Source organism: Oryx dammah, unplaced genomic scaffold (assembly GCF_014754425.2).
Source record: "Oryx dammah isolate SB20612 unplaced genomic scaffold, SCBI_Odam_1.1 HiC_scaffold_28, whole genome shotgun sequence".
In the NCBI taxonomy this organism is placed as follows: domain Eukaryota; kingdom Metazoa; phylum Chordata; class Mammalia; order Artiodactyla; family Bovidae; genus Oryx; species Oryx dammah.
Genome location: NW_024070212.1, coordinates 83987264 through 84001756, shown reverse-complemented (window position 1 = coordinate 84001756; position 14493 = coordinate 83987264). Strand labels below are relative to the sequence as shown.

Here is a 14493-nt window from a genome sequence, read left to right as displayed (position 1 = left end):
AATGCATACTCTCTGAGTTAAATTGCATAAATGCCCCTGGCTTCCCTGGAGCCTCAGCATATGAAGAATCCGCCTGCAATGCAGGAGAAGTGGGATTGACCCCTGGGTAGGGAAGATCACCTGGCGGGGAGCATGGCAGCCCTCTCCAGTTCTTTTGCCTGGAGGATCCCAATGGACAGAGGAGCCTGGCAGACTGTAGTCCACAGGGTCCAAAGAGTTGGACACGATTGAAGCAATTTAGCACACATTTACGAATCCTTAACTACTTTGACTTTCAGTACAAATAAACACATGTAACCCATCTTATAATAGGCTGAGCAAAGAGCGAATCCGAGAGTTGCAGCAGCAGATTGAGGACCTCCAGAAGTCTTTACAAGAACAAGGCTCCAAGTCTGAAGGTGAAAGTGTAAGTAACTTAAAAATTATGATACTTCTGTTGTGGATGGACTCTCTGTAATTGGTCCTGATGCCCAAATTAATCTTATATTTGAAAGTGCTGCCCTTATCACTGGGGGGTGCCCTTAAATACCGTATATATCTGCATAACAGATGCAGTAACTTTGCCAATTTGGAGCCTATAAATCAGTAATATGGGTTTGGAAAGTGATTTGCATCTGCTGTTCTTCAACAGCTACCCCTTAGATTCATGTAATTCCTGATAGATAGCATGCTACAATTGAACCTTCACAGTAGTGCTGGGATCCCAACAGGACTGGCCTGAGAAAAACCCTAATAAGAGTAATTAGCAGTCAAAATTGAGGAAAAGAGAGAGTGAGAAAGTATTTCTGCCAAAAGAGCACTCAGGAAATAGTCGATCACACCAGCCTCCAAAGGACAGAAATCTTAAAGCAGTCTTGAAGTACATTGCCCCTTAATTCTTCCCTCCTTTCATACAGACTCATGGCCTTGCCATTTCTAATGGTTTTTATGGTCAGTAATTGTGAGGGTATAGAGATAAGAGAACCTAAAAGAGATCAAACAGTGTAACTGAGTAGACATAGCAGTGTTTCCCTAGTTTGATTTCTGAGTGGAGAGAAAAAGAAGTAATAATTGAGGGAGAATGTATTTAACTAAAACAACAACAAAAAGGAAGGGTGTGTGAGATTTTGATTGGATAGACTGTTAGGTGACATACCTGTATTGATGGGAGAGAAAACTATGGAGTGAGAGTAAATAAGATGAAAAGGAAGATTGAAAGGGTTGAGTTTCCTTTCTGTCTTTTATATGCTTTATATGATTTTGTCTTTCTTCCCTGGGAGCTTGGAAAATAGAAATCATCTCATGCATGGCGGCATCTCATATGTGCATATATACGGTATTGTACCTCTCTAATACAAATTTTGTTAAACCACAGTAGAGAATATTTTTAAAATAGGATCATTTGGGGGTAGTACATTTTGGATCACAGTGTTTTAAAGATTTTAAATTTATCACTATAAAAAATTTATTGGAGAGCTTTCCTGGTGGTCCAGTGGTTAAGACTCCATGTTTCCACTGCAAAGAGCATAGGTTCAGTTCCTGGTGAGGAAATTAAGACCCTGCATGCTGTGTGGTTCAGCCAAAAACAAACAAAAATTATTGGTATCAAAAATACATTTCAGTTATATATTTTAAACTTTTCAATCTATTTGGTACATGATACAGAACTACTATTGCCACTTAAATTCCTGTTCTTTTAAACAGGAAATTTTGTGTTTAAAAAAATTTTTTTTAACAAAATCCAGTTGCTTCATTTTGATGTTATTATTAGAAGTGCTTGCATTTAATGGTAAGGTTTTATTATAGAGATGATATAGTTTTTTAAGTCTGTTCTTCAGTGAAGGTCTAAAATCTTAAATTTTATAGTTTAGATGGATAATTCTTTAGATGTTTAAATGTTTGATACTCCTCAGTATATCACATTCAGCTTGCATTTGCTATTTTTCTTCAAGTTCAAATTTTACTTTCATTGTATTTAGAAATATGAAGCAGTTTTCTTTCTACTCTTGCACTATTCCTAATTTAATTTTCTGTTCTCTTTCCTGTCTTCTTTGAAGTAAAAATATACCTAAAATTTTATGTTTTGAAAGTATGTTATTAGAAATAAAAGTTTTAAAAACATTTATTATTTTATATAATCCATCTTCAAAAGGAGGTAAAGAGATTCTAATGTCTGGAAAACTTACCTTTGTCACAATAGTTATCTTACAGCAACTTTTTCTAATTTTTATAGTCCAGCAAACTAAAGCAGAAGTTGGAAGCTCATATGTAAGTAAAACTGATACTTCATTTCAAATGTGAGAGGAGAAGGATTTTATTTTAAAAGGTTATTAATACCCTTTTCTGATTTTGTTTATAAAAAGTAAAAACCCTGATGCAATCGAATGTTCAGCACTGTCACCAAAATGTGAGAAGAAACACATGGTAAAATCGAATGTTCAGCACTGTCACCAAAATGTGAAAAGAAACACATGGTAAAAGATTCAGCCTGCCTGCTCATGATCCCAAACTGCTATATTTTTCAAATTCTCAATTGTCATTTGAGAATTTACAAAATAGACAACTGTCATAACTAGATTATGTGGAAAGGAAAAGTGAAGGAGTCTCTCAGTCATGTCCAACTCTTTGCGACCCCATTATAGCCTGCCAGGCAGTGTGGGGTGTTTAACCTGTAAAATATTTAAGTTTCTTAGGAAAGTTAGGGTGGCTGGGGGGAAAAAACTAAAATATTTGCCATTCACCATGTGTCAGGCAGTTTACATCCTCACAACCAACCCTTAGAATACTTGCCAGGTATTATTACCATTTCACAGATAAGGAAATTATGAATCAGATAGTGACTTGTCCACAGTCCACAAATGTTATATGGCAGAAAGCAGTTTTCATTCTTAGGTCTCTCTGGCTCCAAACCTCCATGCTCTTTGCATTACTTAGGGAAAAACTAACAGAGGTCCATGAAGAACTACAGAAGAAACAAGAGCTCATTGAAGACCTCCAGCCAGATGTAAACCAGAATGGTGGGTATTTGTAAAAACCTGAATCAGACTTTATCTAAAGACTTGCCTTTTTAGTTGAAGAATGCTAGAATTGTGTATTTAAGTCTTTGGGCAATGCAAAGGTAAATACGTTGCAAGTAAAAATCATTGATAATTTTCAGTGATTTAAGTAATTAATAAATGATTATATCTTAAAGCAAAAAGTAAATCCGTAAATGAACTGAATGATATATAGGAGTATCAAACATTGTAAAATATAATAGAATTAGTAATATGGAAGTGTAAATAAAATTTGTAATCAGATTAAAATGAACTTCACATATGTAGAAAGAACATTTTATTTTGTGATGGTTGTGCTTAAATTATAAGCTGTATTTGCTCATTGAAATACTTGCTAGAAAGGAGAAAAATAGTTTGGTAATGCAGATTATTGATATTTTTAAGAAAAAATAATACAAAATGAACAGGGATGTCTTAGGTATAGTTCAGAAGTTTTAGAGAATTCACTATAAAGAAGGAATAAAAGGTTTCTCTTTTAAGTTTTCTTTATCAGTCTTTAGAAAATACATGTACTCTTTTTATGTGAGGAGGGAGTATTTCAAATTGGTCATGTCTCTCTTTTTTTCAACAATAGTACAAAAGATCAATGAGCTTGAAGCTGCTCTTCAGAAGAAAGATGAAGATATGAAAGCAATGGAGGAAAGATACAAAATGTACTTAGAGAAAGCAAGAAATGTGAGTGGCTTGTCTTCCAGTATTTTAGTCTCTGTGACTCGGGTTCTAATGGGGTCCATACCCCCCCTTCATGGATCTTTGTCACATTGCTTTGCTCCTTACCATCCTGCCTGGCCAGTCAGGTCACTATTTGCAAGGCAGACATATTAGCAGTATTTTAAGGCTCTGCAAAAAATTCTGTTCTTTTATTCAGTAAATAGAAACAGGTGCAATAACTGCACATGACTTCATAGGGACAGTTTAAATGTTGTAGTAACCTCACTGGAGAAAATGACTACTGTAAGTAACGTAATCTTTAGCTCTTACAATTAACATTTGCCTTTATGAAAATTGAGCTTTGAAAATATGTTTAACCTGTTTTAGCATTGTCTGTAGTAGACAACTAAAGAGTAGTCTACTGTCCACCAGACTATTCTTTCCCTTATTTCATACTTTTTCTTAAATATTTGTAAGTACTATTTTCATAAAATCTTTTACTTCCTTGAATATATTTTCTTCATTAACTGTAAGTATTTTCAAAGAATGTTATTGTACCTGCAGCAACAGGTAAACCCCATGACCTCAAGGCTTAACAAGGTAGGAGTTTACTTCTTGACCAGTGTGGGAGGGGCTCTACTCCGCACCATCATGCAGAGTCCCAAGCTGACAGAGGTTCAGCCTTCTTCACTCTGGAGTTCTCAGATTCACTTGACATTGTCCCACTGTGGATTGGGGAAGACAGCCAAGATTGCATGGGAGATACTCAGTGGAGCAGGTGTAAACCACTTCCCTCTCATTTCACTGGGCAGAGCTCAGGCACGTGGCTGCTCCCAACTTCTAGGGAGGCAGGCTTGGGAAACAGCCAGGCAGACTGCCACAGGTCACTGTCTCTGTTAGAAAAGTATAAATGCTTTCAGTGAAAATGTATTGTGAGGTTCCCAGAGACAACTGCTCATAACCTTTTGGTATATTTTCTTAACAGTGCATTTTTTTCAATGCCTATTATCTCTGTAATTGTTTACCATAATATGAACACACACTTAGTTTGTATGATCATATCACATATGATTTATGATCATATGATTTGTATTTTTAAACTAAATGTTCTCATGTTATATAGATATAATTTAATATTTAATGTTATACTAAGTACTGGGAATGCAGCAGCAAAGAAGACACTTTGTATATGAAGCAGACTACAAAATAAAGACTCGCTGGGTAGTATTCTTTCAGTTGAGTGGATATATCATAGTTTACCTGGTCGACGTCCTGTAGTTGGAAAAATTTTGTTTCCATGTCTTTTTTTTTTTTTTTTTGCTCCTAATAATAAGGCTACAGGCAGCATATTTATATAGAAAGTTTTCCCCCTTATTTTGGTTTATTGTCTTAATCTCATTCATAGGTTTTTCTATCAAATAAAATTATTAGGTCAAAGTATAAGAACATTGTTAAGATGCTTGAAATGATACTCCAAAACTATTATAACTACTTAGACGAAGCAGTGACAATGAATCCCTTGTTCTTGCCATCATCAAATATTGTCATTTAAAAAACAGCTGCTTTTTTGGTAAATATGATTTTGTTTTTTACCCTTATGCTACTTCAGGGCAGAGATTAAAGTAGTACCATGTGTATATAATAGAAAACTCAGAAAATATAAAAAAGTCACAACCATACTTTTAGCACTTAGAGGCAACAAACTATTATGTGTTCTTTGTAATTAAATTGTGATTTAAACACTAATATGTCTGCTTTTATAACGTGAACTTCTATGGGAGTGTCCCCTGACTCTGGTGAACTGTTGTAGTCCCATCTGCCGTAGTGCCTGCCGCATTTAGTGCTCAGTAAATTGTTTTGAATGAACCACAGTCATTTTTAGGGATGATTACCTTCTAGTCTTTTTTTCCTTAACTTCTGTAAACATAGATGAAATTTTCTGAATTCATTAAATTTTCAGTTCAGTCGCTTAGTTGTGTCCAATTCTTTGCAACCCCGTGGACTGCAGCACACCAGGCTTCACTGTCTATCACCAACTCCTGGAGCTTGCTCAAACTCATGTCCATCAAGTCAGTGATGCCATCCAACCATCTCATCCTCTGTTGTCCCCTTCTCCTGCCTTCAGTCTTTCCCAGCGTCAGGGTGTTTTCCAGTGAGTCAGTTTTTCGCATCAGGTGGCCAAAGTATTGGAGTTTCAGTAAATTTTAAATCCTTTAAAATAGTTTTGTAATTAGATCAAACAAATGACCTTATTGTTGGAAACTTGTTTTTGCTTGTAATTTGCACCTGATATTTCTGAGTTGGCTTTCCACCACAGTAGGAAAACACCCAGTAAACTAAGAAATTTCTATTACTCTTAACTGTGTATATTCAGCAGATTGTATAATTATTGAATTCATTTTAATTAAACTTAAAAAGTTTTAATTTATCTGATATGTCAGATAAATGTTTAAAAGGGTTATTTCAAGGCTTCAGTGCTAAAGCTTTATAAAGCTAAGTAACTATTTCTGAGTACTGTGTCTTGGAGAAAGGAAATTTGATTTGGGGATGTGTATCTTCACATTTTTAATATTGAATTTCTTTATAATGTTATTTTTATTATTCTACAGTTAACTCTTGGATCACTTTCTGGATAATGTTCCACTTTATTTACACTGATTTTATAGACTCTGTTCATATTTCAGTATTTGACAAAGTAAACATAAAAGATTTGTTTTGTTTTCCTTTAAACAGGTAATAAAAACTTTAGATCCCAAATTAAATCCAGCATCAGCTGAAATAATGCTACTTAGAAAGCAGTTGGCAGAGAAAGAGAGAAGAATTGAGATTCTGGAGGTAAAATTTCCATATGCATGCATCCCCTCTTAATTCTGTATAATCCTGATAATTAACTGCTGTCAGCATTTTCCATTAATGATCAAGTTTCACAAGGACTTAGAAGAGTAGCACATTTTAGCACTCAGTATGGTTATTACAGAGCGTCTCACTAGCCCACAAGATGGGCCTTTCCAAGCTCTTGTGCCCCGCTGCATTGTATGTCTCTCTGTCTGTAACAGCCAGTCATATAGCTAGTCCTTCTTTCTAGTAGAGTTCTGCTGTCGTGCTCCTTTTAAAATCAAAGCATGGATGAGAGTTCATTTTTAAAAAAAAAAGAAACAAAGCTCATCTTTTTTAAAAGGTACTGTACTCAGTTAACCAGATTCTTCTTCCCTTTTCTTCTCCCTGTAAGTCAACTAGGAAGGTTATGTTTTAGGGAAGTGTATTCATTTATCATTTTCTTCATATTATTTCTGAGCCATTAGATAGAGTGTGGTAAAAATATTTAAAGTCTTGAAGACTTTAGTATCTAGCATGTATACCAGTGTTATGGTGGCAGTTGCTATAAATGCTTGTCCAGGCCATGTCAGGCATTGTAAAAAGCACTGGATAGAGGCATCTCTTGGGAGAAATACTATTCATTCTTTAGGATCCAGTTTCAATATCTCCTCTTTTATAAAGCTTTCCATATATATCTTAGGCACAGTTAGGGATCTCTCCTTAGTGACTCCATGTACTTTGAACTCATGAATTCATTCCATAGTAGCATTTTTCTTTGTGACATGTGTTAGAGTGTCTTGAGGACAGGGGATGTATCTTATATCTCTGTAACCGCGGCATTCAGTATCACATCAATCCGAGGCCAAGGTTACAGCTTCAGTGTTAATGTATGTTAAAGTTATCACCTTCCTCTCTAATCGTCAGTCTGTTCATCTGTAAAATAATGGACTTGAATTGAATGATTGCTGAACTCTTAAGTTGCTCTGATTATTCACTTCCCAGAGAAAGCCCATGAGCCGAGTACACCAGTGTCGTTGCTTGACATGCAGCTCCCTAACAGCTGTGATGATAAAACCATGCCTCTAATACAGGGCTCTGAGGAAATCTTCAGTTAAGACCCTGCATATGGACTTTTAATTTATGGCTGCATGTCTGTATACACACTGCAGAAGTAAAGAGGAGAAAGCTAGTATTTATTGCAGAGGTTATTCTATCTGTATTCTCCTTGGGCAGTCCTCCTGGAGTACATGTGATCCAGAAGAGCATCTTGCCGCCTTTGTTTCCTGTACGCTTTTTGTTTCATGAGCATCTGTAGGAACATTCAGATGTTTTAGATTATAACATTTTATGTGAGTCAACTATATCTGGTGCTCAACAAGATTACAAAATCCGCCGTACTAGAATAATTAAGAAATGAATGTCAGTCTGTAGGGTGGCAAACAGATAGGGCCACAGCCAGCCTAGTATAGTCAGCAAGGACTGAGACAGAACAATTGGTGCTGAAGCTTTACAGGAAATTTTAAAAGACTTTTCAGGTTATTTTTCCCCACATCCCTTTTCTCCTTAGTTTTGACTCCTCCACAGGTGCAGCTCTGTTTTGTCACTGAAGCCAGTGCTTACTTTTTTCTCTAGAAAGAATTGCTCAGTTTCTGTTATTATTCAGTATCTGTTCTCCCAGTAAAGTTCCTAGATTTATTAGTCAGTCTTACTCTTTGCTAAAGGGGTTGGGCATATACTCCCCATGATTCCGCTTTACATTTTGTCTGCTGTATGTGCCTCCCAGCACATTCTTCACATTCTCTTGATCATGAGCATAATGAAAAAGTATCCATTTTTAGCAGTTAGGGTTTATTTCTGGGATTTTAAACAGTCCTCATATCTTTTTCCAGAGTGAATGTAAAGTAGCAAAATTCCGTGATTATGAAGAAAAACTCATTGTTTCTGCCTGGTATAATAAGGTGAGTTGAAATTTAGCCAGTGATTAGATGTCTTGAACCGTGCTTATCAAACATCTTGATCATGAACCATGGAAGGAATTAGTACAAATGAGAACATGTACAAATTAGTTCATGCTCATGTCTATGCATAATTGGACAAAGTTGATCTGACTCTGTGGGTTGCACTCAGGTATTTTGTCATGTGCTCTTTTATTTAAAAAAAAACCAAAACTGGTCATAATCCAAATTTACTTCACATTTTATTTTCACGTCCTTAGTTGATTCTGACTTTTTCAAAACCACTAGATTGATTTCATTACTCGCTAGCCTTTAAATTAATATACATGAAGCATTCGTGCAATTCATAAACATTTTAAAAATTGCCTCATTTGAGCTAAAGCAGTTAATATGTTGTTCATAAAGGGTTTCTGTGGAAATACAAATATCTGTATAATGCAAAATTAAGTGTTACTAGTGCTCAGCATTTAATATCCGTAAAGCTGATCTCAGTATGTCCTTTATTGTATTTATTTGTTTTAGTCCAGACACTGCTCTTCAAGAATTGTCTGTCTGTCCTAACAAAGAAAATAGTATAAAATAATTTGAAACGCATTTTATTTTATTATCCTTAGTAGGATGTTTTCAAGAGTAGCATTTCTTGATGTATATGGTTCTTTTGGGTATTCTCCATGGACGGAGGAGCCTGGTAGGCTGCCGTCCATGGGATCGCGAAGAGTCGGGCACGACTGAGTGACTTCACTTTCACTTTTCACTTTCATGCATTAGAGAAGGAAATGGCAACCCACTCCAGTGTTCTTGCCTGGAGAATCCCAGGGGCAAGGGAGCCTGGTGGGCTGCCGTCTATGGGGTCGCACAGAATTGGACACAACTGAAGCGACTTAGCAGCAGCAGCAGCAGCAGCATAGATAATAACACAGCTATTATCGACCTTAGCTACTGTGTATTTATTGATAGTAAGAGAGAGTTTCGGACTCTCCACCTGTGAACCCTGTACTTCAATCACATGGAGCTGGCTCTCCTTCCTCAAACGTGCCTTCTTCTTTCATGCCATCGTACTTTTTGTCTGTATTCTTTCCCTCCCTCCTCTGTTTGATAAAGTCTGCCTTAATTTAGCAAGACCTTGAAGGAAATTGTGTGAAATGTTCCCAGCACTTTCCCTCATGGGTTATCCATCCTAGTTAAGATCAAAGACGATTTATTCTTTTCCTTGTTGGTCTGTGGCCTCTTGACACATAAATTAGCAAAGATACTAGAGCCAAATAATGCTTTATTTAGTCGTTTCTCAGCCTGTGTTTTTTGAGCATTTAAGTGGCAACCCACTCCAGTATCCTTGCCTGGAAAATCTCATGGACAGAGAAGCCTGGTGGGCTGCAGTCCATGGAGTCGCAGAGAGTTGGGCACAACTGAGTGACTAACACTTACACTAACACTATGTACTAGTTACTGGTGAAGCTGTAACTGTGGAATGTGGTCTAGTGAGAGAGGAGTAATGACTTTCCTTAGTAAGGAACGAAATAGCCCACAACTACAGTAATTTGTTATGTACAGATTTATAGCTAGACCATAGTAAATTTGAAGCATTCTGTGGTTCTCAAATTTCAGCATGCATCAGAAGACTTGTGAAAATACATTATTGGACTTGCCTGCAGAGGTTCTTAGTCAGTGAGTCTGGGTAGAATCCATAAGTATAATTTGCACTTTTAAATTCCCAGTAGTGCAGGTGTTAATCCACAGGCCACACTTCAAGAACCATTGATCTGAGCTGTTCTCTTGTGCTGTGTCTGCTCATAGTGGCTGGAATATTGGCCTGACACGAATGTTTGCCTTGGAACTTTTTTTGTTGTTGTTATAATTAAGCTTAATTCTAGAACATTATTTTAAGCTATTGTTTTTAAAGATTTCAAATGTAATGGATTAAAATAGAGAAACTGGGTTTTATGCCCTGGTTTTCTCCTATCTTAATGGGTATTAGATTAGCTTCTGAACTCTTCTTTTTCTCTATAAGAAGTGAGGAGAACATCAGCTTTAGAGGATTGTTTTGAGGATTAAATGACTTTGTATAGGTGGAAAGCACTTTGCAGACTCTAATAGTCATGTTATTTGATTATTTTTGTTCAGAGTCTAGCATTCCAGAAACTGGGGATGGAATCTAGACTTGTGAGCAGCAGTGGTGCTTGCAAAGACACGGGGGCCTGCGCTCCTGCCCGGTCTTTCCTAGCACAGCAGCGGCACATCACCAGCACCAGAAGAAGTCTCTCTGTTAAAGTTCCTGCAGCGACAACTGATTAAACTGCATAAGAACACATAAACAGAAGTGTCCTTAAAATGTTTTGCATCTTTCAACTAACTGCAAAGTTGAAAAGAAGTGTATGTTTCTGGATAGCAGCTTTTTTAAAATCAAAAGGTATGCAATTTTGCCAGATTAATATGGAAACAGAATTTGGAAGTAGCTATCTGGGGGAGCACGTGTGAGTAATTGGAAGATATAATAAGGTAAAATTTCAAACATTTGTCTTTGGAAATTATTATTTCAAATTGACTTTGTATATTTTAAAGTTCTCAGTTATAGCAGTAATTAATTTGCAATGTGTAATCAGTTATAGGCAATTTAAAACTACTGTTCTGGTCCATGTAAAAATAGTGAACAGGTAGGCACATGGAGAACTATACAAGAGTTATATTTTTTGACTAAAAATACACAGATATTACCTCTGACCTCTCATTCTGTCATTGAATGGGTATATTTTATCATGTAATGGAAAATAACATTTGGAAGATTTGACTATATTGAAATGACTTCTCCATAGTAGAAGTGACTATTTGGAAATGTTGCAGATTTAGACAAGGTCATAGTTCTCATATGTACCTACTATAATAAACAAAGGCTTCTATATAACATGGTTGAAATGTTAAGGGTATGGACTTTTGACTTAAGAGATGGCTTTCTGACGGGAAGCAAGCTGAAAAGTATACTTGGTGTGAAATGCCCACACTATTTTTAATATAATTAATGAAGATTACAATTATTGCTTTTTAGCATAAAATTATTTTTGTTTTTAAGCAAAAAATTAAGAGGGCTTCTACTAAAAAAAAAAAAAAAAGATGAGTTAGTAGTTTACCTCTTCACTGAAAAGAGAGTGTACAGTGAAGGGTAAATTTGGAATAAGTTTTACCTTGTTTACTAATTAAGAAACCTGTCTTGGGCTGAGTTTATGGTATTCAGTTCATTTCTGCCCAAAGCTCTTTTTCTCAAAGGTGTTACTCCATTATTTTTAGTCATTTTTAAGAGTCACACTTTGGAATTTTAATTTGAGTAAAATCTGTGCTGTCCAATAATGTAACCAAAAAGCCACGATATGGCAAATTGATTACAATTAAAAATTCAGGTCCTTGGTTGCACTAGCTGCATTTCAAGTGCTCAACAGCCACATGTGGCTAGTGGCTACAGTATTGGACAGTGCAGATATAAAATGCAGAAACCTCCATTGGACAGTAGAATACTTAATCTTTTTATAAAAACCTGGAAATACTCGATGTTAGAATACAAAAATGAAAAAAAAAAAAGAAAGAAAAATGTTAGGACAATATCAGATATGAAAAGGAATTGAATTGTGATGTAACCAGCATCTTACATTCCTTTCAGTTGAATACCTTGTGTTGTGACATTCACAGTTAATTTTTCCAGAGCTGTTCAACAGTTACAGTACCGATCAGCACATGTCTAGACCAGGGGTCAGCAAACTTTCCATAAAGGGACAGATGGTCGATATTTCAGTAAATGTTTTCGACTTTGTGGGCCATATGATCTATTGCAAATACTTATCTCAGCTGAAAGTATAAAAGCAGCCACCATACACAATATGTAAATAAAATAGGTGTGGTTGTATTTCAGTAAAACTTTGCAGAAACCAGCAGTAGGCCAGACTTAGTAGGCTTATAGACCTCTGTTAAAGATTTTATTCTTAGCCTCTTAGCGTTTTTTTTTTTTTTTAAATACGAGTATTGTTCCATTTACAGTATTATTCAGATACTTGGTTTTTAGATTCTATGCCAGTAAATGTTTCTAATCACTGAAAATGTAAGAATTTAATACTCTATTTGGGTCTCTGAGATTAGGGAGCATCTGCCAGGATATTTTGTTTTATCAGGGTTACTTCTTTTGACTACCTCTTAGATTTTGGTGTTCTTTACTGGTGCAATTATGTTCTTGGGTTGCATTTTCCTATGTTTTTATAGTCTCTGCTTGCCTGTGAATTTTAGTGAAATGAAACTATTTTAGCATGCTAATTAAAATTTTCCAAGTATTATAGCATTTTGTACATTTTGGTCAGTGTAAGACATCTCCTTTAGTGTTTACTACTTGCTGTAATTGAAATTTCAGAAGCTCTTCAAGCTCCCTTTTAACGAAATCAGTTGTAAAACATCAATTTCAATAAATTAGAATTTTCACAGTCCAATTGCTTATAATTTTCCAGTTATTATATTTGAAGTTTCTAAATAATTCATGCAGTTTCTAAATAAGGATGTGAGGCTAGATTCTTTTTCCTAAATAGAGAGAAAGCAAATTTTGTGATTTATCACTTTTCTAGTTGATAGAATTTAACATGCTCAATATGTATTTATACTAATAAATTACTAACAGAATTTAAAGTTCTGTATTATGATTATCATATGGAAATTCAGGAACTGATCAGAAGTGAGAGTCTTTTCCACATCTGGTTAATATAGTGAGATTGACACCCTGTGGGTGGTAAAGCATTATAAATATTCATCTTGAACCATGATTTATACATGTTTGTGTTGTGAGGCTTGAGTGCATATTACCAGGGAAGAGAAATTCAGCATTTATCTATTTGATAAGCAACTGAATGTCCCAGTGACTATAAAGTAAAACCACTTTGGGAATGATCTTTAATTTTCAGCATTTTCTCTAAGATTAATAATTCCTTTATCTTTTTAAAATAAAAGTGTGTATACATATGACAATGATGTTTATCCTCTGCTTAACTTAATGTAATGCAAAATATTTCAAGTTCATTGTATTTTTTCAGTGAAGAAGACTGTTGAACTAATGATTTAAGATATATTTAGAATTAATGTCTTGTCTAGAAACATTAAACTGAGAATCCCTTGCTAAGAGGTCATCATCTTTGATAACTGGACTGCTAAGTTGAATGTCAAATACTTCTACTTCTATACCTGTTTCTACACCTCTGGCCCTATGGAATGGCTTTTAGGCCACAATATTTTCTGTGTTAGGTTCTCTGTATGTGTATTTAATGAATAACATTCCTATGTAAAAATGTATGTATGTGGTTTTATGCATACATTCATATTGTGAATCTGTACATTGCAAAGAAGTAAATTTGTAAAGCACAACCATAAAAGAAAATAGTGTGCAGTTATTCAACTTGATGTATCTTAAATGTAATTTTTAGTTTATAAAAGTTCTTTCTATTTTCTATGGCAAAGACTTTGACACTTAAAAAATAGAAGTGATACTGGATTTATTTTTGTAAGTATTTAGGATATTATTTTAAATAAATGATTGTCCAATATGATGGTTGTCAGATGTTTTAAGTAAATAAACTTTCTGATTCTGTGTCTGATATGTATTTTTAGTGGGTACAAGTGCACATTTATTTGCTGCTAAATAAAAACTTAAATATTTAGACTGGTAAAGAAAAAATAATTGCATTATTCTAATTTTGTTTTTCATTTGAATTTTTTTGGTGAATGAGAAGATGTGTAAAAGTGATTTTTGATGTATCATTTATGTCCCCAGTTTGCATATCATGGACTCTAGAATTTTTTTTTTTGCAAAATCTGATACTGTCCTTTAATATTCATTCTTCTCTTCTTTCTTTAGTCACAGAACCCCATACTTTAGCTTGTTACATTTACCATAGGGGATGCATGGGAAGGAAGTATGGATTAACTACTTGCCAAATTCCTTTGTGGGGCTTTCCAGGTGGGGCAGGGGTAAAGAATCTGCCTGCTAATGCAGGAGTTCAGGTTCGATCCTGGATCGG

At 35.2% G+C, this 14493-nt stretch overlaps 1 protein-coding gene across 1 annotated transcript in view; it reads left to right on the top strand.

The window, feature by feature from the left end:
* The window catches only part of HOOK1 (hook microtubule tethering protein 1), a 65805-nt gene extending 51655 nt beyond the window's left edge, over window positions 1-14150 (top strand). Inside the window, exons 16-22 of the mRNA XM_040232729.1 lie at window positions 313-406; window positions 2213-2247; window positions 2914-2996; window positions 3610-3710; window positions 6420-6521; window positions 8393-8461; window positions 10580-14150. Coding sequence (XP_040088663.1) covers window positions 313-406; window positions 2213-2247; window positions 2914-2996; window positions 3610-3710; window positions 6420-6521; window positions 8393-8461; window positions 10580-10750 — 655 coding nt within the window. The 3' untranslated portion in view covers window positions 10751-14150. The remainder of the gene's footprint in view (window positions 1-312; window positions 407-2212; window positions 2248-2913; window positions 2997-3609; window positions 3711-6419; window positions 6522-8392; window positions 8462-10579) is intronic.
* The last annotated feature ends 343 nt before the right edge of the window (window positions 14151-14493 follow it).